Source organism: Micropterus salmoides, unplaced genomic scaffold (assembly GCF_014851395.1).
Source record: "Micropterus salmoides isolate LMB-PRFRI ecotype aquatic unplaced genomic scaffold, ASM1485139v1 Ms_hic_scaffold_13, whole genome shotgun sequence".
Lineage (NCBI taxonomy): Eukaryota > Metazoa > Chordata > Actinopteri > Centrarchiformes > Centrarchidae > Micropterus > Micropterus salmoides.
The window spans coordinates 7,949,514-7,974,342 of NW_024040374.1; the positions used below are offsets into that span (position 1 = coordinate 7,949,514).

At 39.4% G+C, this 24,829-nt stretch overlaps 1 protein-coding gene across 14 annotated transcripts in view; it reads right to left on the reverse strand.

The window, feature by feature from the left end:
* The window catches only part of dock7 (dedicator of cytokinesis 7), a gene marked incomplete at its 5' end in the record, with an annotated part of 41,608 nt that overhangs the window by 4,955 nt on the left and 11,824 nt on the right, over positions 1–24,829 (reverse strand). For 2 of the 14 annotated variants that reach the window (XM_038715296.1, XM_038715295.1), the window contains 29 exon segments: positions 1,395–1,409; positions 2,429–2,560; positions 2,920–3,063; positions 3,175–3,367; positions 3,507–3,607; positions 3,787–3,945; positions 4,494–4,646; positions 4,757–4,891; positions 5,045–5,141; positions 6,889–6,985; positions 7,302–7,437; positions 8,495–8,677; positions 8,838–9,016; positions 9,677–9,846; positions 10,085–10,224; positions 10,558–10,725; positions 11,158–11,271; positions 11,550–11,690; positions 11,806–11,901; positions 13,137–13,226; positions 15,992–16,161; positions 16,570–16,590; positions 16,811–16,975; positions 17,641–17,872; positions 18,602–18,688; positions 19,033–19,134; positions 19,391–19,529; positions 21,483–21,553; positions 21,846–21,963. In XM_038715296.1, the coding sequence (XP_038571224.1) occupies positions 1,395–1,409; positions 2,429–2,560; positions 2,920–3,063; positions 3,175–3,367; positions 3,507–3,607; positions 3,787–3,945; positions 4,494–4,646; positions 4,757–4,891; positions 5,045–5,141; positions 6,889–6,985; positions 7,302–7,437; positions 8,495–8,677; positions 8,838–9,016; positions 9,677–9,846; positions 10,085–10,224; positions 10,558–10,725; positions 11,158–11,271; positions 11,550–11,690; positions 11,806–11,901; positions 13,137–13,226; positions 15,992–16,161; positions 16,570–16,590; positions 16,811–16,975; positions 17,641–17,872; positions 18,602–18,688; positions 19,033–19,134; positions 19,391–19,529; positions 21,483–21,553; positions 21,846–21,963 (3,748 nt within the window). 14 annotated transcript variants of the gene reach the window in all.

A 24,829-nucleotide genomic window follows, 5' to 3' on the forward strand; every position in this document is an offset into this window, starting at 1 on the left:
AGACATTAAAGTCTGAGAGCACAGCAGGTCTGATACAAGTGTATGCGAGTAATCAAGTGTGTATGTGTGTGTAGAAGATGAGAAAGGGAGAAGCTGTGGATAAGCTGTGGATAAGTTGTGTAGGTTGGCAACTGACTTCTAGTAAAAATGTATTAAATCAAATCTGTGGTAGTTTGAGGCAAATCTTAAAAATCCATCTTGTATTTTCATTGCAACTGCTGATTCAAAAGGAAATGTCAGCAGACATTTAAGAGGCCCTGAAAACTAAGGAACTTACCACAAGACACAATTAAGTAAAGTGGGAAGGAAGGGTCGGCAACCAGGCAAATCAAAAAGGAGAAAACAGAACAAATTTTAATGAGGATTGGGTTCCTCCAGAGAATTTCAAAAACAACACAAACAAAAATACATCAGCAAAAATATCTCTATTGATTTTGAGGAAGAACATAAACTTATTGTGGTGGATCCAGACCATGCAAAGGCAGACAGTTACGAAGAAAAAAGAAAGACAAAGTGAGAAAATAAAGATCCACCAACTTCAGAAGCACAAGATGCACTCTCAGTGCATTTCCAAAAGGAACAGAGTGCTCTGTCCATTTCATGCAACAAACCATGAGAACTCAGAGGTTAATAATGTTAACAAAAGAACAGAATGGATGAAAAATAATCAGGGGTCGATTTAGTTTGAACTATTAAAAGAAAGGACAACAATAAGAACTAATCAAAATCACAAGGGATAAATCAAGTAATCCTGAGATTACTGTGAGTTGAACCCTCTTGGAAAAAACCTGACTTCCTCAGGAATTTGGTTCCAGCTTCGACCCAATGCCAAGTCTGCAACACATTGTGTTTTAAAAGGCTCATTTAATGGTGTAAAAAGAACGACCAATGGCTAGAGCAGGGACGCTAAAAGATATCCTTCGCATAAAAACAGTGCACTAAAATCGAGCCCTGTAGTTGAAGATGAGATGAGATGAAGTGTGACAGAAAACCAGTCAATGAGTGTGTTCTGACTGACACACCAGCAGACAGACAGAAGATGAGGACAGGGAGAGTGCGGATTGTGCAGGTGATGCATTCATTGAAACTTGTGTCATTAGTGTCACACACTGTGGCTCCCATGCACAGCCTGCCAACACTGTCACGTTATAAAAACAAGCTCCTCTCGCATATTAAGAAGAGGGAGGAGAGAGGAAAATGGTGAGGGTGCTGCTTATACAGCAAGTGTCCCCAGCGGGGGCAGACAGTTGACATTGTCTGCAGATGTTAATGGATTGAATGTATGTAACAAAGCAAAGAGAGCAACTGAATGCCCACAGCTAGCAAATAAAAATAACAATACAAAAAGATAAACAACATGAGCAGGGCCAAGCAGGAACCGTTTAGCCACCTACCTCCCAGCCAGTACTCTGTGTGACAAAGAGAATACAGGACAAGTGAACGACAACACACATACACGCCCTACACACAGTGTGGCATTTGCACACAGTGATGTTACAGCAAGGAGAATGGACTCTTTGAAACTAATCCAGGTTACTAACTGTCGAGCTGGAGAACAGAGCAACTGGCCTCTGCGAAAATAAAGGGTATTAAGGATAAGTTGCTCTGCACACCAGACGACTGTAACCTTGCCCACACTGTAAATTGACATCGTCATTATGAGTCACACAACTGGCCTTTAAGAAAAACCACTACAGGAGTCTCTTCCAACGTCGTTTGTTTCATACTTCACAAATATAATAGAACATGCAAGGTGTCTTATAAATAAATAAATACACTGGAATTAAAATGGCAAATAATATAACCATGCAAAGCTGGATCTGTGTGAAGGCTAAACAACAAGACTACATTTCCAGGGTATTTCCTATTGTATTTGGTGTCGTTATGCAGCCTTGTGCTGTATAATGACAAATAAAACAACCTTGAACCTTGTTTCTTGTGTCAAGACCGTGAAGACTGCAAAGTATTCAGAAGCATTGTAAATGGAAGAACACTGCTCTTTGTAGCCTGACCCTGTTTTTGTCCCATGTTTCTATAATAAGATCCAGCTAGAAGAACCTGAACCCTTCTACAATGCCCACTACCTGTGACGGATGTAATATGTGACAAAAGTGCATATGTGCAAAACATTCACGTGACTGTCAGGGAGGTTTTGGGATGTTCCTTTTGAGTGAAGATATTTGAACATGCTATTCTTGATTTTATATATATAAAAATCAAGAATAGCATATATACTGAATTTACACAGTAACAAACAAAATGTACTATAACCGTATGTAACCCAGATGTGATCTTTTCATAGCAAGAGACTGACTGACTCAAATCTGAGTCACACTGAGATAAATAAAATTACTTTTGGTTCTTGTGTAAATCTAGTGTCAGCTTCACTTCCAGTGTGGAAGGTGAGGTCTACACTGTGTGTGTTTACCTGATGCACAATTTTGCCAAAGGCTTCCTGTAGTTTACCATGAATGGTGGCTAGCTTCTTTGCATCCCTGTTGGCTTCATGGATAGGGATCAGTACCTTATACACTTCGTTTACTGCCTCATACATGCCCGCCTGGAAGGGAGTTACAGACAAATGTTATTATGGTACAATCAGTCATCCAAAAGTAACAACACCTCAGCCTAAATGTATATATTTTCAGAGATTTAAAGGCCTGAATTAGGATCACTGGAGAAGTTACACTGACATCTGACTATAGATTTGTAATCATTACTCGTTCTTTACAGATTTCCCCACAAGAAAATTGGGGTGAATACACTGCTGAAGACAATGACATATTTATGAGAGTAAAACGTGTCAATGTGATTGGTGAGAGAAAGAGGAAGCCACTTGCTACAAAATTCCTGACTACATCATTGGAATGCTCGTCAACATCCATTCATCAAATCTCCCATCTATGTTTCACTTCTCACCATGGAGAAAGAGGCAGCAGCCTGCTCCAGGAGCCCCACAAGGCCAATCTCAGTGAAGTATTTCCCTGAGCAAATGCCCTCTTCATCTGGTGACACCACATCATCAGAGACTGCAGATTCCTCTAGCACGTTGGAAGAAATATTCTGGATAACAAATACAATAAAAAAAATATAAGCACACACATCAGCAGACATTTCTATTGCCAAAAGACAAGCATATGTGCGCACATTACATGTGTCTAGCACTCTGCTTACCTGGAAGGTGACACAGCCTACAGGCAGATACTTGCGGTCCTCCAGCATGCTCAGGTATTCTGCGACCAGAGCAGCGCTGTGCACCAGACACTGAGCAGCCTCAGCGTGGTTGTTCCTCTCCGAGTGTTTTCCAGCCATGTTCTGAAGCCATGTCAGCCGCAGGTCTGGGGACGTCTGGTAACCCTTTGCAATCCTGAGGATGGACATGAAAGTAAAGACACAGACACATGACAAACACAAGACAGCACATAAACAACAAGCTAATGATGAGCACAGTGCAGAAATACATCTGCAAGCAATATAAAAAAAGTGAATGTGCATGTATTCTGTACCTGTACATGAGATCTATCAGCATCTCAGGGTCTTCCTGGTGCTCCTTCATCTTGACTGTGTCAGACAGGATCATGTGCAGATTAAACACAAGGTCCTGGACCTGGGGGGGTGAAATAATGGAGACACTGGGTTATTGCTTCCCCAATCTTTTATCATAGAGAAATCAAGGGGAAAATCTGTTAATTCAGTAAATAAAATCAATGAAAGTTGCCAGTCAGTCACCCGTCTTCTCACACTGTGATGGACAACAACTAACCATTTTAAAGAATAAATCAGTACCTGGTCTGGGAATGTGGTCTCTCTCAGCTCCAGGTCCTCCTCTGCATAGGTGAGGATGGTCTTTAGAGAGCGACGCAGAAACTCCTCGTTAAAATTCTGAGATGTTCCCACCAGTGAAGACAGAGACATGGTCACTTGCATCTTCACTCTTGCGAAGTTCTGAAAAGGCAACCAAAAAGACAAGAAAGGTTCGAACAAATAATATTTTGTCAAAGGTACTAGTTTTCATGTGACCGATATGGACAATGAAGGAAGCACTCTAAAGAACAGATGTCTATTCTAGCTTGGAAGTCATTTTCATAAAGGTCTGTGTGCGAAATGTCTGCCTGTACTTAAAGGAAATGATGCATTCACCAGTAAATTGGCCTAAAGTTGATGGCTGATTGCGGTGTTTGGTTTTGTACTAAATTGGGTGATGTAACATGAAAGAAAAATAGGAAACCAAACCAACAAACCAATAAGAGAATATAGATGAGAAATGGCCAACCAGCAAGTGAACAAGTAGGGCCTGCAAAGCACATGGCTTCTTAACATGTGAGATTCAATTACTTTAACCTTCACCACTGATACATTGTACTAGCTCTATGAAAACTATACTCCAGGGTTTCTTTAACATTTACAACCCCCCTTTCGTGAACAAATGTAGCTATCAAACTACTAATATGACATTTTGGGTTGTAAACCTTGAGTTTGTCAGTAGTACTCACGTTGCCAATCTCAAAGTTTTGCCTCATGAGGAGGTAGAGGGAGGCGCTGGCATGGGACCTGATGGTACTTATGCTGCTGCTGCAGCTCCTCAACAATCGCAAACACAGATCAGCACACTGCTCCGTTTCTTCCTCGAACAGAAGTTCAGGAAACTACACAGGCAGAGAGAAATACACCCCAATTGACATAATACAAGAATGAAATCCTGGAAGAAATTGCAAGGACGACCTGAAGCACTTTAATACAAGTCCAGTGATCTTACTTTAGACACCAGTGCCCTCTGTGTGGCAAAACAATGCTGGAGGTAGAGGGCACTCTGGTTGCAGGCCATGCTGTGGAGCAACACCTTTAAAACGCCACCCAGTATACTCTCCTTGGACTCGGTCACTGATACCGTCTGGAGAAAGAGGGACACATGCAGTTGTTATGGGAGCATGTCAGGGTTTATGTATGCTTAAGTGTTAGACTACGTTACTAAATGATTTCAGTATTTTTGATTATATTCCCATTCTGCATGGGTACATGATGAAAGTCCTGTTCAATTTCATACCTGTACAATGATCTCCAAAGTATCAAGAATAATTATGTTGGCTTCTGTTGCAAGGTTACCATCAATAAGTGCTTCATGTTCCAGCTCTGCTCTGGTCCTACAATCAAGAAACCAGAAAACACTGTCACAAAAGGATTACCTTTCCCAAATTGCGATGTTAATGACGTACCCTTCAGTGTGCATATGCTTCTAGTGACCAACCACAAAAGGCCAATTTTGTTGATTTGATAAACTTGATGAAATATAGAAAAGATATAAAATAGAAAAAAAAGAAAGCTGTTCATCTATCCATATTTAATTACTTTTATGGTGCAAGATGTCTCTTAAACTACAAGGGACAAACTTCAAACTATTCAATTGATCCAGTGCATGCTAATCCACATGTACAGTTGGTTCAAACCTATAGCTTCCCTCACCACGGGGGTATGAGGTTGAAGGCGTTAAGGAGGCTGTTCTTCAGTATTAGTGAACAGCTAAGTAATCCATTCCTGGTTGACATATGGAACACAAGGGCTAAATGTTTTGTCTACATGTCCTAAAATGGCTACATTTGAGAATATGAAAGTATAACTGACTGGCATTTATTCATGATGCATCTGAGTTTTATATTTTGCACAAGAACAAAGAATCTATGACAAACAACAGAAATTGCTACATTTGTGTTGCTTTTTGCTGAAGATACACAAATCAAAACCCCAAAACAAGAAGCACACTGGTTAAAAAGCAAAACAGACCCACAGCAACCACTACCCTGAGACAGACATTGTTACCAGGACAAAGGGACTGATGGAATGGGGGATTCAACTGTCAGAACCAGGATCAGGGGGTCTCTGGTGCATTCATATGCAGGTGTGAGTTAAGGAAGTCACAATGGAGAAGAAATGAATCATAACATGGGTGCATCGATGGCTAGAATAATTAACAAAAACAAAATGAATTAGCAAATCATGACTTGTTTAAAGCCAAGTTAATCAGTAGGAAATCTAATACAAACTATTTAATTCATTTTGTGTCCACTGCAACTGTCTAACTGCCCACAAGCATGTGAATACACCATAAATGAGGAACTGAAGCAGGGGGGGGGAATTTAAGGGGCACACAGCAAATGTGGACCATACAATACCTGACTGATCTGTGACTCCTACATAAACACACAGCAATGTGAGAGAACAAATGGAAATTAACAGAAAACAAAGGCTGGAGCTGAATTTACAAAAGAACAGACAAAAATAAAAAATAAAAATAAAAAGCTTAGCACTGTATCTTTTGTCACCCTTTGACAAAATGAGTACAGCTTGCATTGTGACAAAAGTGACATAAGATACAAAACTATAGTTTTTTTTTTAAAGTGTGCATGCAACACAGATATGTGAAGATGCTGGGCAAATATAGGCATTGTAACAATTTTAAAAGTAAGACTGATTCTGTTGCTATGTAAGTAAAGCAAAACATATGAACAATTACAATGAACACTGAATGGGCTTTGTGATGGTTTGTATTTATCACTAGATGGACTTTAGTGATATCCTGATAAGATGATTAAAGGATGATAATTTTCACACTTTTATTTCACATTTGAACACAGTACATAATGTATTGGTTTATGTTTCTAAATGACAGATTGTACTCAAATAAAAATAGAAAAGAAGCACAGGTGGTGAAGATTTAAAGTGGTGATGGACATATTCATACACATTTATGGATTATGTTAAATTATCTATGTGTGTTCCTTTTATAGAACATAAACCACAGAATAATCAGCTTGGGATATTTTGGGAGTATCTTTTAGGTTTTTTGACAAAGTAAGAATTAAGAAAGTGGATTAAGTGTTCAAAAGAGCTTACTTGTCCATCTTTTCACTGTTTTGTCTCCAGTGGGTCATGTCCTTCCTCCATCTAAGGTTCTCCTGACTGCCAAAAGCACTGCCAGATGGACTCCGCTCTAAATGGTGGAGAAAGGATTATTTACTTTTTTATTAGTGGTGAAAGAGTGTGTACACAGTAAACATGGCACAATACTTTGGCTGAATGGCTGTAGCTGTATCTACAGTACTATCAAAAGTTACAGTTGTATGTGTGTGATGTCTGTATGCATGTGTGCAGGTTGAAAAGCAGCACATAGTAATTATTGGTGGTCTGTGTTTCACATGTTACAGCCTTGCTTTGTATTTGTTTATGTATGGTTCTACTGTGTTTTCCCCCTGATATGCAGTTGTGTGAGTGAATTTGTGAGCATGTGCCAAAAAGCGCACCCCCACCTAGCTGTCCCCGGCTGCGTCGCACCATCTCCTGCCTGGCCCCAATGCTGCCCAGTATGGCCTCCTCCAGCTTGGCCTTCATGTCTTTGGACTTCTTAAAGGTAAGGCTGTTCATTCGTTCAAATGCCTTCTTCCCCTGCATGGTGAACACAACATGGGCCTTGTATCCATGAGGCACAGGATGAGTGAATGGACAAAGAACACAGCGGGGAAGTTATTTGTAGCACAGCACTCAGCAAGCAAAGCAGGTTAGCAGTATAAAAGCTTATGTGCAAGCACAAAAACAGCAAACAAACAGCCTAGCTACAAGAGCTTGAAATACACAGAAAGAAATAGATGACTATAGTATAAAAAGCAGCAAGAATGCTTTTATTTTACCACCACATCCAGAAGTAAAAGCACATTAAAGGTGGGTTATGCAATTCTAATCCAATACACATCTTTGTCAAATTCAGGGAATATCTCCTATGTGCTGAAAAAAGATGTTTGTACACAGCCCTGGCTCTGTAAATGGGAAAAAAACAAAGCTGTTTTTGTGATGTTAGCCATAACAGCAGGAGAGTTGCGAGTACGACTGTGGCGCTGGTATGCTGGCTTTGGGAAACGGTCTTGCCCTCTCTGCGTCTTAGCTTCACAGCAGCAACTGTAGGGACAGTTTGCTAACCACAATTTAGCTAACATTGTTCACTCCATTTCATATCATCATCATATTTGTCATGATATTGGATTTATCCAGACTCACACACCCCACTCTTTAACTGCAGAGAAGCTTATGTTCAGCATGGAAGAGGAGAGCTATCATCCACAGAAAATTAAGACAAAACGTGAACATAGGTGAGAACATCAAAATAGTTTTTGTTCAATCATTGATACAGCATATGTGACAGTGCACTACAAAGTGTAGCTCACTGAGTTATGTTTGAGATAGGCTTGCTTTTTATTGTTTTCTATGTATTAACCTTGTGCTGCTTACAATTTCTATCTGTTATCTCTACATAGGATGGCTGATAGGAGTATACGGTTTCATTCAAGTATCAAGTAGCCAAAAAGATTCCCAATTTGTGGGACATAAACTTGGAAGTACTGCTGAAGCCACCAACCCTCTGTGTGCCCCTGACAACAACAGAGTGGTATCAGTGGTACAGCATCAGCCTGACTTGTCAGTTAGTGAGTATATTCACTGTTCGTGTTACCTTGTACTCAAAGCAAGACACGCAGAGGTAAAGGAGATCCAGCAGGCGGTTGAGCTGAGACACTGACAGGTCTGTGAACCACTTCTGTAACACCAGCTCATCAGCATTCTTCAACACCCACAGCAGACAGATGAGCAGACTACGACTTGACTCGGCGGAGAAGCTACCGTGCTGACGACTCGCCTGGAAAGACGGACCAGGAGGAATCAACAGAGAGGAAAGAACACAGAAGGACAAAAAGAATACAAAAGAGGTATGACAAGAAACAATGCCCTCATTTTTGTTTAAGAACGATGTGCAGTAGTACGACTCCATTTACTGCAGATTGTCACAAACAGTGTACCTGCGAGTTGAGCAAGAAGCTGCTTGGTCGAGACATTGGGGAGGCGGTGGAGGTGCCTGCTATTGCCATGGCGACAGTCTGGCTGATCATGCTGTTACCCTCACCCTCTGCCTCTTCTCCGCTGCTACCCATCGCTGCCCCCTGGGGACCGCCTGGCCGACCCCACTGGTTATGGGACTCTAGTGACACAAAACGGAGAGAAAAGAAAATTAACAAATTAACTATAAATAGAGACAATACAGGAATGTGAAAATTTGGACACAAGAAAGTGAAAATGTTAAGTGTATGCAATTGATTTAATAGAGGTGGAACAAGCTGTTTGTGTACCCTCTCAACTCTGAATGACTGTTAAATGTAAACCTAATTGGAATGTTGTGAATGGGATTTGATTCAATTTTAGTAATAATTACTATTCAAAAAAGGTTACAACTAGATCTGGTCTCTCAAAATAAGCCAACTTTTATTCAGACCAAGCTTCATAAAATGAGCTTTACTGATTCTGAAACTACTGCTCAGCCCTTTATGAATGTGTCATTTCAAAACAAGTTCAAGGTCTAGGAAAGGCAGGTTCACAGGAGTGGAGAGTAAGAAATGAAATGTGAGAAATGTGCGAGCAGGATGAACTGAGATTAGAGATCAGCTGGTACATTGTACTTCAGCTGGTAAGTTATGTAACATCCTTTGGAGGTCAAATGATAACCTTTTGAGTTCCAATGGATGTGCTATTGATAAGAGTGCTGCTGAGTGGACAGTGGGAAGACAGCAGTTGGATATAACAACAGACACATTTTACTGTATGTTAAACTACTGTTATCTTTAAAGTAGTTCCTACTCTTTACCTGTAAAATCATGGAGCTGTGGTAGTGTTTCCATGACAATGCCAATTAGAGGCAAGTAAAGCATGGCAACTCGGGCCTTGACCTCAGGATCGGCGTAGCGTGGGTCAGAGTCATGGCTTGACAGGAGGTTATGAACGACACTCACCACTTTCTTATGTAGGCCAAACATCCTACAGTGAAACAGAAGAAAGAAAAAAAATTAAAAACAACAAACAAACCCCCAGAAAGGAACAAAGAAATACAGAGGCTCTAACCAGAAAACATAGCTTTCCTTTCTCTACAGTACTTTACTGGATAGACAAACATAAACTCAACCATCTTTTTAACTCTTCAATTCACCATCCCTCAAGACATAAACTCTTTCTGTGTAAAACAATCTTCATAATTATGAATCCAAAGCATGCTAACCCCTCATTTTCTGGGTCCAGTATTACGGACAGCTCAGATAGCACCAGTCCAGCCAGATAGTGTTGCTCTCTGAAGGGGACAGACAACTCAAACATGTTGGCTATCTTTTGGTCCTGGACATGTGTGGAGAACCCAGAGCTCTATGGGAGAGAAGAGAGAACAAAACAGAACGTCCACACAAGTAAGTCCAGTAATATTTTAGCTGATTACTTTGGCTTTTGTGATTTCTAGAGTATCTTTATGTTAAGGAGCAGTGAACACTTATAATCTGACAAGACAATTTACAGGTGTTCTCATTTAAAATTTCAAAGTTTGCAGAAATTTTAGAAATGCAAAAAAAAAAAAACCTGGCAGTGGGACCATGATCACTCGGAAAATCACTGTACAATTTATTTTGTTTTGTGTAAGACTATATCACAGGGGTCTTTTTGCTTGAAGGCGTTTCAATTTCACTACAGCACTTTATGTCTGACCTGTGAAGTTGCTGAAGAGACAGACGGGGAAGGCGAGGCAGGCGGGGTGAGCAGACTGCAGGGCAGATTGAGGGTTACGTAGTGTTCATGGCTACAAACGATTCTCAAGAAATCAAGCCTCAAAGACTCCAAGGTTGGGTTCTGCAAAGCGTAAATCTTTGTGGACACCTGGGGAGAGGTAATAGTACACATTAATGAATATTTTAAAGAAAAATACTTGTGTCATAGCCACACAAACAAAAAATAGGAGTACGTGCTTTCATGAAATATCATCACAAATTAATTCTTAATATATTGTTAGTGCTGTGAAGAAATCACAGAGAAGAAATCAAATGTGAAGAAAGAAAAAGACAATATCTGTCAGTAGCTTCCAACAAATACCCATAAAAAAGGAATATCTTAATTCATTTAGGGAAGTCATACAAACTAATTTGCATACTTCTATCTTACTATAGGTGTGTTACTCAGCTATCTAGGTCTGTTTTATCTTCACTCATACTTATCTTGCTAAAACTGTATTATTCTTTATCATGAAAAAAAAAAACAACAACACACAGAATAAATGTAGAACTTATTTTTGAATCTAAATAAGGCCTTTACCTGTTTCCAGTATGCCCTTATTAGGGTGAAGACAAAGCCTCGGTCCATGACTGACAGCAAATCGTTGAGGAAGAAAGCCAGACTAGTGTTTAGTCTCTCCACCAATTCTAGGTCCTGAATAAATGAGATATAAGGGACAAAGGGACAAAAAGGATCATATGTGACATTGCTTGCAGCCTCAAACTTGTGGTGCCACATTATTAAAGCCAAAAGCATTCACAAAGTATAAACAACATTAAACAGTACAATGTGTTTTAATATAACTTGAAAAGACTACTATGTGAAATTACTATATCCACTTACTTCCCTTGTAAGTCTTTGTGATATTCCACAAATGCATGCCCATTGGGACCCTGTAATACCATAGAAAACTTCACCAGGCCGTTACTTACCTTCTGGAAGCGAGACACAATGTCGCCAGCGATGGTGCTGACCAGGGCTGTAATGTCATCCATGAAGCGTTCTGGAAAACGGTTCTTCCTGGGTGACTCTAAGCGTTCAGTGAAGTACAAGTGGTGGATAATGCTCTTCACCTGTGGTTAATGTGTTAATTGGGATGAACACAAGATAAAAATGAAACGGCGCTGCACTGTGATGCCTGATGAGAACAATAACGGGCATATCTATCTAAGTCAAAATGTTTCTTACCATGAGTTCAAAGAAAAACCAGGCCTGTTGTAGTGCGCCCTCCCTGACGCTACCACTGCTTACCACCCACTGGAGTGCCAACTCCTCATGGAAGAGCTGAGAAGAACAGAAAAGTAGAAAAGAGACACAAAAGTGGAGAGGGAAGAACAGAGAGGGAGAGGCAATAAAGCCAGACAGAGAAAATGTGAGGCACCAGGAAAAGTATCACTGTCCATCTTAAACTTAAAACCTAAATAAAAATATACCTAGTTCTACATGTTAGAAACAAATTATTAAGTAGATGTTAAATATATTCCAAAGTGTTTTTACTTAATGGGGGATGTGACATGAAAGGAAATTTAAGTGGGTTTAGTTAACAATGATTAGCAACCCTAACATTCTCTATATGAAACAATAAGTCCAGTAGAGCTCCTGAAAATGAACTTGTTTAAAGACAAAGTACGGTTTAACGGAAAAATGTTATATATACACATATGTGACAGTAAGGGTTACCAACTCCAAACACTCTAAACAACTACATTAAACTCTCAACACCATGCAAATTATTCTATTTCAAAATGTAACTTCCCAATAATGATATAAATCGCTAAACTGTTGATGAAAATAATTGTATTTTCTTTTAATTCATTTCTTTTAAGTGTTACACGTCAATAACTTTAATTTATTTAGGTGTATGTGATGCACAACCAACATCCAACACAGTCTGGCTAACACACTGGCTCTTGTCCAGGGTCTGGCAAGTCTTTCTTACTTGTGTTGACATATTGTAAAGATTAGGAAGGGCGAGGATCTGTTGATCATCATCTATTAATTACTGTAGTGCAGTAATAACGACACATTTCATTAATCTTTTTGCTGTTGAAAGCTCTGGGGGAAAAGGCTAGTAAAGGAAACTACTTCTTTAATATTAACTTTACAGCAGATTGTATCCTGTTGGTATCCTAACTAACCACATGTTTGTATTTCTTGTACAGTATCATTTGTAGGGTCAGAGTAAACTGATTAGAAGGCAAACTGTGTTGCACTTTCTCAAATAAAAATCAAACACATGCACTCAATGCCTGAGTGAATAGTACACACTGAACGGATGCTTCCCAGACTTAACTTAGCCAGTGTTAGCCAGACTACTACCAACATTCATGTCACATCAAAAAATCCTTGACACATTCAGAACAATAGGCAGATCGGTGACATTCAGCATTCAACAAGACTCCACAACCACCAAATACAACATCAACCAATCCAGAAGCACACATCCACAGACAAGACAGGTGAGGAGGCGAATAAAGAGGTGGGCGGGTTGGCTCCTCCCCCAGTGCAAGTGGCTCTACCTTTTTTGTGGGCAACCGTCCTGTTAAAGTTTGCAAGAAACTGGCGCTCTCAGTGTGCGAAGACATGCGATTGCCACAGCGCTCCATGGCCTATGGTGGAATGAATGGAACGGTGACAACAAGGTTAGTGGAGGAGCAACGGGAACGTGGGGTTGCACCGTCTGCACACCGGAAAAATGAGTCTGCTGAGTCACACATACCCACACACACATGCACACTATATACTTTTGTGATCTGTTGCACAGACTTGTCACACATGAAGACACAAAACAAATAAGACAAGACATGGACATAACACTTAATCTAAACCCATAATCTAAAACAGTCAGATACATTGGTAGTTGAGTGCCTTTAAAAAAGGGATGCAAAATGGATGCATGAAGGGCCATGATATCATGTTAAGACATCATTAAGCAATGGCTGTAACATCAAGGAAAAGAAAACCATAATGATGTGCCATTACACTACATCCGTCCAGGTGAATACAATACTTCAGAGTACACAGTATTAAACGTATTATTATTGGTAAGTAAAGTAACATAATGTTCCATCTCAGATAAAATGCTAATTATGAATGTGCTCTGTCAATGTTGGCACAATTCATTTAAGATTGTAATTTAGACATGATTTTATTATTACAATACGCAGAATTAATTGTATCTTGGTTTTTTGAGCTTTATAGTATTAGAGAGAGACAAACATAGGCTTATGTCATGACAACTTAAAATGACAGATGACATAACGTCACATGAAGATGGAAAGTGAAGCTGATAAAGACCTCACACATGTAGACAAACACCCACTCACACTCACAGATATACCATGCTCCAGTGATAAAGTGAATGCTATGTAGGGTTAGTATTCATGCAGGGATACTAGCTGAGTGTGAATAACTGTTAGAAGCAGAGAGGAGAATTAATAGATGAAATACAATGAATGTCTTAAATATCTACTCTGCTGATGAAGATGATTTCTAACACTACTCCTTTTCTCTACTATTCCAACAATCCTCTGTCTGAAATATACAGACACACAAAAAGATCACAGTATGCATCGGTTTTGGGTTAAGCAATAACCGACCACTGTAAACCCAAAATGGCAGGCAAGCTTGACATAGAAAGAAAGGGAGGCCTACTGTCTCCAAGAAATTGCTGCCATAAATAAATCTAGTCAACTGACACTGAAATATTTGGATTTACACTGTGTCTTTTCATGCTAGTACTGAGAAAAAGGAAGGTGTTAGATGTGATAAGTAAAGAGGGATGACACCTGAGACTCTAGCATGAGAGATATAGGGTCATGGAGGCGGCTGTGACTCCCATGTGTGGGATCATGGGTGGGTTGTGATTTAAAGTTTACCAGAATACTGTAATATTCTGAAGTTTTGGTATTTAGTGTATTTGTGTTACACTACTCACATTTTATATGGTTTAGAAATATCTCTAGTTTGGAGAAACTTGGCAAAAATGCACTTACAGTAATGTGACTTAAAACCTCCAGAAATAGCTTCACAATAAATGAAAGATGTGATCATGACATAAAATTGCAAATCTTAAAATACTCTTTGGGGAGGAAATTAATTGCCCCAACTCATACCTGTCTTTCAGTAACTCTGGCAAAGTACACAAATAAACCAAAACTCTCAATATCCCAGTATCCCTTCAAGGTGAATAGGGTGAATTGTTTTTGCAGTGAGGCAAAGTGGAGGACGGGGCATTCATAAAACCACCTGCATGGTTTCTGGAGCGGACCCAGGGCTGGATCCCCAGGGGGCACTCTTACAGCCCATGGTGTGCACCCACGAGTTGGAGCGGTCTAAGCCCTAGGCGTGCCAAGGTCAAAGGACACATGGCGTGCAGGAAGCAAGGGAATGAGCGAGCAGCACGGGGGAAGGAGGAGGGAAGGAATAATGACAAGTTAAAGAGGTTTAGAGGTCAGGACTGCTGGAAGATACCAAGGGACCAAAAAAGGTTAGCTGTAAGTGAATTATAAATCCAAATTATCACCACAGAGGACCAAAGCACAGAGGTTTCTCCCCCCCTTTCTCTCTCTGTGAAAGAAATAACTTCCCCTCCCACAGATACAAGAGAAGGAAGGTTTAGTTAAGTATTAGCAGCAAAGGGAACATTCATCAAATTGAGGGTTGCATTCACTCACTACTCAGGTACTTTTGGGTTAAACAAAACGTGTCTGAAGTGGGAAATCACAAATTATACAAGACAAAATACATGCCAGACAAATAAATTAAATAAAATTTAAAAAAACAAAGAAAACCAGTAGAGATTGAGCTATTCTTAATGTCTTCAAAATATATATGACTATATCTATTGTTTCTTCTTGACAGCGTGTGCTTTCTGATTTGACTGTAAACTAAATGTCTCTAATATCTTTCATAATCTTCAGAACCTGTGTGTCTGTGGGTGTGTGTCTGAGGTTGCTGTTACAGCGGTTAGAGAGATAAGATGTCCAATCTTATGTTTACGGAATGGCTATACAGTTTACATGCTGATAAAATAGTCTCTGGGTCATTGTGCACATGGAAGGTATCTGCCTTGGTGTGGGTTAAGAACTAAAGATTCACGTTGAATGAGCGTGTCTAAAATACATAAGCTGCTGGACTACAGCAATGTTAAATCTTGAACTCTGACTCCCACATGCAGTGTGGACAAGACAAATATTGCAATAGGGTTAAGAGCACAAAAAACATTGTTATCATCTATCCCTGCTGGTTCAGTCCCTATTAGGACCACATGTAGAAGTTTAACCACCCCTTTTATGCCTTCAACTCTAAAAGCACTGAGAATAAATAAGTTATAGGCTCATGTATAACCAAAGACATTGTATGATGACCCTACCTTGCTGCCAATAATGGAGCGGACCTCATCGTCAGGAGAGGTGGGTGTACCGGAGATGTCAGGGTTACTGTTGCTAAGGCTACGGGAACGGTTGAGGTTGAGGCTGGCTGGTCGAACAGCTGAGCGAGCCATGGTGGCATAGTGAACAGAACCTCCCAACCCTCCCGGGCCTGGTACAATACACAGAGAAAGAAAAATTGCCCAATTGGGATGTGATGAGAATAACTACTTCTACCAAGCCATTGTAGGTCCACTGACTTGATGGTTACATGTTATCTCTGCTCCCAATGCCCATATTTAAATTTGTACCAACCCTGCCTCTTATCAAAAAGCCAATGTACCATCCCCCCATCTTGCATGTGGTGAACACACAGTAGGTAGTTGATAAACGTATTTATTCATAAATGATTAGCAACCAATGTGTCTTGGCAGTTAATGATTTACTAGCTAATAGTGAACAATGGCAAGTAATGCTATACCAAAATGTTATATTACTTAAAGAACTGAATGTAACTGAGATTTTAGAGGGAAGAATAATTGCACACAGATTAAGATATACAGTGGTGGGCCATATCTACCTGTTAAGGATGAGTTGGAGTCTGTGGTGAGCAAGCAGAAGACAAAATGGATGTGGGAGGAAAAAAGCATAAATACAAAAAGAAATAGAAGAAGAAAAATTATGGCAGGTAGGTTTGATAAAAGACACCCAGTGAAGGTGAGTTGGGGGTTTGATGAAGTGAACTTAAAAGGAGAAAACAGAAAAACAGATATAGAATAAAGAAAAATGTGAGGTGATTAACTGTATTGACAGCAAAATACCTGGGGAGGGTGAGTTGGGATCAGTGCTGGGCAAGCGGAAGACGTAGTGGATGTAAGAGGACAGCAGGCCGTTGCGGCCATGCATGTCCTGGCTCGTGTCCAGGTACTTATGAAGCCGGTTCACTATAGATGCCATGACCTCAAAGGATGCCTGGCCCAGATTCACTAAACACACAGAGAGACAGAGAGGTAAAGACAGAAGAAAAATGACACATGCAAAAACTCACCATGGCCACGAGCAGTGCATATACACACAAAGTAACAGTGTGTGTGTGTACAGGATGACTCACACAAAACAAGACATCCAAAAAGATGATCACACAACAAGACATTTCTTAGCATAAATATTTAGACCCTTTCTAGGTCTCCCAAATATTGTTTAAGTGTAATGATTCAGATGGCTGTTTATATCAAGAAAGGTTTTTAGAGTAACTATGTCCTCTGCATAATCATAATAAAACTTGTCAGCAAGACCAAGCCCCAGAATGTACAAAAAGACTCCCAGGACATATTTTACTGAAACTTCTGTTACATAATACATATTGACATATTCCATTTTATAGCTTGGAATGGATGCAGATTCAGTGGTGACAAATCTGAGCTTGACACAACAGCCCAAATGACATCCCTGTTGCTATGATCAAATTCAGGAGCTCTTTTAACCTTAATTTATTCATCATCTCTGTAAACTAAAGACAATTTAAATCTACAGCTTAAAGTGGCACAATTGACACCTAACTCTTCTTGGTAGATTTACCATCACCTGCAAGCTGTTCTAAAACCAACCTGTGATCCCTGGCTATTTAGTTAAGTATAATACACCATCATACCTATCTGCCCAGCAATGACTGGTGGCCGCACAACAAGCAACACCAACTTGTCGAGTAGAAGGTGAAGGAATCGGACCACTGGCTCCAGCTGGGAAGAGTTGAGCGCCGCAATGCTGGACTTGAGCTCGGCCTCCAGGTTGTTCTCCATGATGCGCATGTCTCCTATCCTAACTGGGAACATGTGCTCATCCAGGGCGTGTACCAAGGCAAAGAACTTATCCAGGTACTGGTCCTGGAGTAAGAGAGTGGTAGAGGTGGAGGTGCAAAAGAAGGGAGAAAGTGAGAAATTTGTTGGCAAAAGACATGCATGACAATGCAGCTAAGGGGATACAGAAATACATGGAAAGCAAAAGAACAAAAGGGAGAGATGATAAAGATGGATGGAGTGAAAAGAGCGCAAAAGAAGTGACCAAGCTTAGAGGGTAAAAACATAACAGTATTACAGGTAAAGAAAGGTGTAGGAGAAAAGGGGGGAAGGGAATCGCAAAAACAAAAGTAATGCTTGGATCTACTGGCCTATAAGTTGGCTCACCAAGTGGAAACCACAAAACGAACGTTACTACAAGAACAAAGTAGAATCCAGCAAGTCTAATCTGCGCCAGGAGCAGTGATTTATGAGCACATTAGTCCCAGTTAGGCTCCTAGGGACCACAGTCAAGCCCTCCAAACCCCAGCCGACACAGAGATGGAGTAGACCCCAGTAAATTACTGGCAAGGAGAGTTTCACCCACTAATGAACTGGTGCTGGGAAGGAATTACTGTCTAAATGTGAAAACACTGTTTTCTCTACTTTAATTGAAATTTAAAATGATAACCTGTGTGTGATGCTTATGAAAATGATTCCATGGCAAATTATAATTCAATAAAATTATGAAATACAGTAAAGAAGATGAGAGGTGAAGGTTTATACCCAAATCCTCCAAAACACCGTTAGTAAAACTACTGTATACAGTACTGTTACCTGTGTGTGGATGGTTGAAACAGTCACCACTTCCACATTAAATACTCCTCGATGGTTGTCCACCCACTTCATTCCTGGGAGAGGAACCTGAAGTACAATAATACTTGAGTCTGTGCTGTAGTGACAAACATTTTATAAGCAGTGAAAATGAATGACTACTGTGCAATGGTTACTGTGCATGGAAAGCTGACATTCTAATTAAATTCAAATTAAAAGGGTTTAAAGGGTCTTCAGAAGCCTTTCCATCAAACCCAAATGTTGAACAAAGAGGTTAGTAAGTGTTCACTATGTAAAAAAAATATTATATACTACAAAGGATCGTATGACTGCAAACTTTTAAATACATCCTTACTAAATTCTTTTCATACTTTAATAAATTCATACTTTAAAAACACTTGCATTCTTAAAAAAAAAAGAAAAGTATGTCTTACATCTGGTGAGAGAACAGAGTAGGATTGTGGAGGCTTTTCCAGAGACACGGGCAGACAGAAGTGTCCAGTCCGCAGACGCCCATTCTGCTGCATGGGGATCCACTACAGAGAGAGGGAGACAACAAACGAGGTTAATATTATTTTTTCATTTCATTCTAAATTCATTGTGGTCTTTTTAAGGCTTCAAATGTGCACTTGCACATTTTTCTAAAATGACAAAAAATGCCCCTAATGTGTGTGTAATATACTTGTGAATGAGGATGTCCAAGTTTACACACATGCCTACATGAACATAACAGCTGTAACCACAATAACAGCCTATGTGATTATTGTAGCTGTACCAGTGACTGTTGCCTACCGTGTATCCCACAGGGGTCTCCAGTGGTGTGTTCTGCTTCTGCTGGCAGCTGACGTGGTAAAAGGTAAAGAGAATGTGGTGGTGGTCCGACAGGGATGCAGGCAGCTTGATCTTGATTTCATCATGAAAGTCAGGAGATCTGTTCATAGCAATAAGTAACATTAATATAAACTATTTAACAGTGTTACAAGCTGATTTATATCCAAAAACCTGATTAGGAAAGACAACAAACTAAAATAGATTATTTTTCAAACTATGTAGATTCAGACTGCCATCTAAATGGCACTGAATTCAAACCTTATAATTCTAATTATATCCACACTGACTATGGATCTCCTATTGCCTGAACACACTATCTAACCAAAACAATGTCTCCATTTAGACACTGCTTCTTCTATTGGGTAGGTAACGGTTCAAATGTTACCCATTAAAAGTTTCTCTTGCATCAAGGCTATGAAGGTGAAACTGATTTTCTCTACTGATTTCCTGCTCTGTGGTAAATGCCTCGCCAATTATGATGTGCACCCCGTAGAACAAGTTTTTGAATGGGGAACAACTCAGTCATAAACATCCTCCCATTGCTTTCCCAGGACTTTTATACGACTCATTCTGGAATCTATCTAGAGTGGTTTGCTCCTTGCTTTACGATTCAGGCTACACAGGCTTACATACTTGCTGAAGACTTGCATATTTGTACATTTCCAGCAACTTTATATATTGGGAACTTTTGTCTCAAGTGGAAGTCTGGTCATCTAAAAAGACAGAAGTTACATAACACATCATAATTCACTTCAGCTGAATTCTTTATAGTCCCTCCGGAGGAAACTTTGTCTGCAGGCCAATGCTCAGAAACAAACAATGCCCAAATACAACAGGCCCATGAACAAACCCACTAGGACAGCCTTAAAGCTGGAAATGACCAAAACTGCTTAAAAAGGTCACAAAAGGGCCCTAATTTCTCATGGGAACAAACATTTTGGTTATGGAACAGAAAAAGGAACAGGAGCAATAAGAAAAGATAATGGGTTATTAGCTAAGCACATAACATCAAAGCCAAGAGTATATACAAGTATAAAGATAGAAATTTTGAGATTACAAAACACCTCTATAATAAAGACAGCAATCTCTGTGAATGTGTGTATGTGTTTGTATTTCTATTATGTCGGAATGATGTTGCTGTGGACCCAAAAGAGTGCCGTGTTTCATGTGGTGCAATATGGATGTCCGACACATTCAGAATTAATAAACTTTGAAAACCTACAGTACAGCACGAGCCGTTCCACTCTGCAACAGCAAGGAAGGGGTACGCTTGCGGGATGGGGGTCAAATGTTCTGTCATCACGCAGGTTTGATATGTTAAAAACGAATGTGTTGAAACAGAGTTTTAAGAGTTTTATGAAGTTCTAAGGAAGTGCTGAACGTCTATCAGAATCTCCACCATTGTCGTGTTGTTTCAGTGTTATTAATGCTGTGTCTTCAATGCTGTAGGTGAAGCCAATGTGATCTAAAAAGCGCAGGGTGGCGTCATATTGACACCTGTCCACTGCAATAGTTTCTTAAAAAGATGTGTTTTCTTTTTCTTTTTCATTCAGTGTTCATATGTCCTTTTAAGAGTTTTGACAAGAGAAATATTGTGCTAGAGTTAAATGCAGACTTTAATTGACCATTATAACCACTTCTAAGGGCTGGATTAAGTCCTGATGCATGATTGCCCTTGTTACAGTAGTACATTATTCATAAGTTGATTCATTTTAGCCTTGAAGGTGTGATCCCTGGGTGACAAATCTAGACGTCATTAAAAAAATAAAAAATAACAACAACTAATAGTGGTGACAAAATACCCCTTAGCTCTGAGATGGAAGAAACTTGTGCCAAAGACACCATGTGACAATAATCAGAAGGTTGATTAAGCAGATTCTTTGAGGAGCTGTTATGGTGATGAATTATAAGGATATTTGTGAATTTAATTTTCACTCAACCAATCTCATGACAATCATGGAGACCATGAGTACAAGGCTAAGTATGTCAATTATTTTCAGATCTAGCATTCAACATAGCATAAACAAAATATGCCAAAATACAAAGAACTTACCTGTTATGGTACACCACAGCAGTATAGGCTTCTTTAGCAAAATCTGCACAGCTGGACTTCCCAAATATCACCTGGATGATAAAACATTTTTTTTTGTTTTCAGATGAAACCACGTTTTTACCCAGAGCATATATGGCCGCATGGACCCAGCTGCAGAATAATGCAGTGGTATTACAGTGCACAGCTTTGCCATATAACCACAGCTTTACCAAATGCCAATACATTGGACCAGTGTTTTCACTTTACCATCATGGTAAAAGTCATTGTTTGTCAACATAACAGCATATAACACTAAGATGGCTGACTGGACTAAGATAAATTAAAACAACAAGAATTGTTTTCTTTTATCTTATCATGGCATACCGGCATTGCATTGTTTGGGTCCTCTCCATTCATAAATTGCACTTTGACTGTGATGTTGCGGGCAGAGCCTTGGCGGTTGGCAAAGTTAAGACTCTGAGGGTTTACATACAGCAGATTCCTAAAAGACAGACATGGACACAGAGACACAGAGACAACAAGGTGCATCATAAATGATGTCAATGAAGTAACTGCGTCTAAGAAATATGAATATAAATCTATTTATAAAACTATACTATAATGAGTAACATACACACAAAAAACGATAAATATTACAGTAACATATTAAGTATAAAAGCATGACATTATTTTTTATAGTATGTAAAATATATTAAAGTAGCAATATTTTTCCTGCTCTATCAAAAATAATCATTTACACTCCAAAGCATGGGGGATTTAAGTGATAAATATATTCCAATTAGCAGCAATATTAGTTGTGCAGAAACATAAATGATGTATTAGTATCATATACATCCATGTTTTTACTTTCCCTTGCTTTGCAATTTTAGATAAAAGGATGAGTAACAGCATGTAGCTTTAAAATACTTGATCATAAACTCTCATATGTATTCAGAGTTAAATGGCTTTTATCTATTACTATTTAGGAAATAAACAGGTGAGTTTTATGTCCATACTGCATAGTGACTTATCAAATATATCAGAAAGTACAAGATAATCTTAATAACAATGTCCTCCTCCCTTCACTATATGAAACTAAAACCATGACCTCTTTTTCTGATATCTAAACAAACTGTCTTTGAAAGTGTGTTTACTAGTTACCTCACATTGCTCTACCAGATTCCACAAACTGATCAATTTAAGAGGGCATGGTGGGTACACCATCCTCTAACTGATTTAGGAGGCTTGGACGGTCAGTTACCATGGGAGGATGAACCCAAAAATCATCAACTACATTTTTCAGAAAAGTGGAAGGACAGGTAGTAGGTAGGAGGACAGTAGTGATTAGAGTTTGACTCTCTGTAGATGACTATTAACTGTCTAAAAAGATAGCAGGTCATTTAAGAGGTGCAATCACTGATTGTTAGCCCCCTCAATCATACAGTGGTAAAATTAAAGTAAATAATTTTGCATGATCAAACCCTTTTTTTTTTTTTATTACAGGATAAACCTCTCTATAAAAATGTAGCACAAACTTGACAGATCTGGAGGATGAGTGAAGGTCATCAAGAGAGTAAATAATTCAGATTACATTACACAACAGCGGACTTTCTCCTGGCATAAAATATATGGTGGGCCTTAGTAGATTCTGCCTCAAAGCTCGACTGTTACAACATATTAACTTGTCGTAATAAATTGTTAAAAATGGATCTTTGAATAAAATACGAAAAGTGGTTGGGGAAGTTTACAATCCTGATCATTATTGTCAGCAAAAAGTAATGGTACTGTACTGTCAAAAACATTGGTTACTACACTGTTCGGAAGGGAGACAAGCTCCCACATTAGGAAGTGCGAAGTAACCTGGGATCAGCTGACAAACCACAATGACGTAGTCAATTCTGTGGGGGATGGCCCCATAGAGACCACAGCTGGAACCACAACTGACAAAGAAGCGTGGGAATCTCTGGTCTGATTATTCAAATTTGACTCATTCCCTTTTTGTGTTACCCTTCATCTAGCATATAGCTTTACAGTGAGCCTTTGAATTTGAGTAGAAATAGAACCCAAGATACGTTTACTGTGGCAAATACCCAAATAAGCACAACTGGCGGTATCACTGATTGGTCAATTGTTCTTATCAGATTAAAGTTTGGTAAATCAATATTGCAAAAGCAAACTTTGCATTGCAAACTCTACAAGTCTCCCAATATACTCCCAACTGTCAGACAGCCACACACCTTCTGCATTTTAAGCCCAGAGGCAACACAAGGGGACACAATCATTGTTTACTGACTCGAAACATAGATGGTGACAAAGTCATTCTCTAGTAGGGCTGAACGATTAATGGTTTTTAAATCGAAATGGTGATTTGAAAGAATGCGATTAGCTAATCGTGATGAAGGTGATTAAAATGTAGGTTAATTATACAGCGCATCTGACCCTGTTAAACAGTCGTGCAGTTACAAATTCATTCCGTTGTCATGCTTGTGTGACAGATCTGCTCGCCAATCACAAGCGCCATGCGCCTCCTGTTACAGTCCTACTCACAGATCAGAGCTGGCACAGGACGTGTACATTTTACAACAACAAAAGAAACTAGAGGAAAATGTGGGATAATGGCACTAGCCGAACCAGCACAGGCAGCAGAGTTGTCCGCCCGGCCTCGTGTCACACTTAAGTGAAACAGCTGAGCGTTTAGCCTGCCCTACGTTGTTGACGTGTTGTTAATTTGTCATTTTGTGTGCTTCAACTACAGACAACAGCTCTCTGTGAGCCCATTTCGCTCTCTGCAGGCGAACGTTACATATCCACATGGAGCATTTCAGAATAAGAGCGTTTTGCCTGTCTGATTTTCCTGACTTGTTCAGATTATTGCTTATTTGTTCAGTTGTCCTTGTTTTTTTGTGCTTCTACCATGGTTAAGTAGCTACGTAGTTAAATGTTTATTTTTTGCCTGTTTTAACTGTGTCTATTGTTGATGTATGATTGGGAATCTGCAAATGGTGTTTTATTTTGAATATTGACTGGATTCTCTATGCCGTTCTGCGTCAGACTTCCTGCCTGGTTCATCTGCTCTGTGCTGCTTCATGTGGCTTACATCAAAAATGAATGTGGCAGTCAATATTGAACTTTAGCAAAAAAAAAAATTTAAAAAAAAACATAATCGCAATATCTGTCAGAAAAATCGCAATTAGATTTTTTCCCCAAATCATTCAGCCCTTTTCTCTAGTAATTCAAAGTGTGTAGAGAAGGAATGGTAAATAAAAAGCAAGTCTATTTTTGCACATATTCCTATAAATAAATATATTAAATAAAGTAAGAATTTTGAATTTGAGTTTAAGAACTTAAAACCAAACTGTGAGATGCAC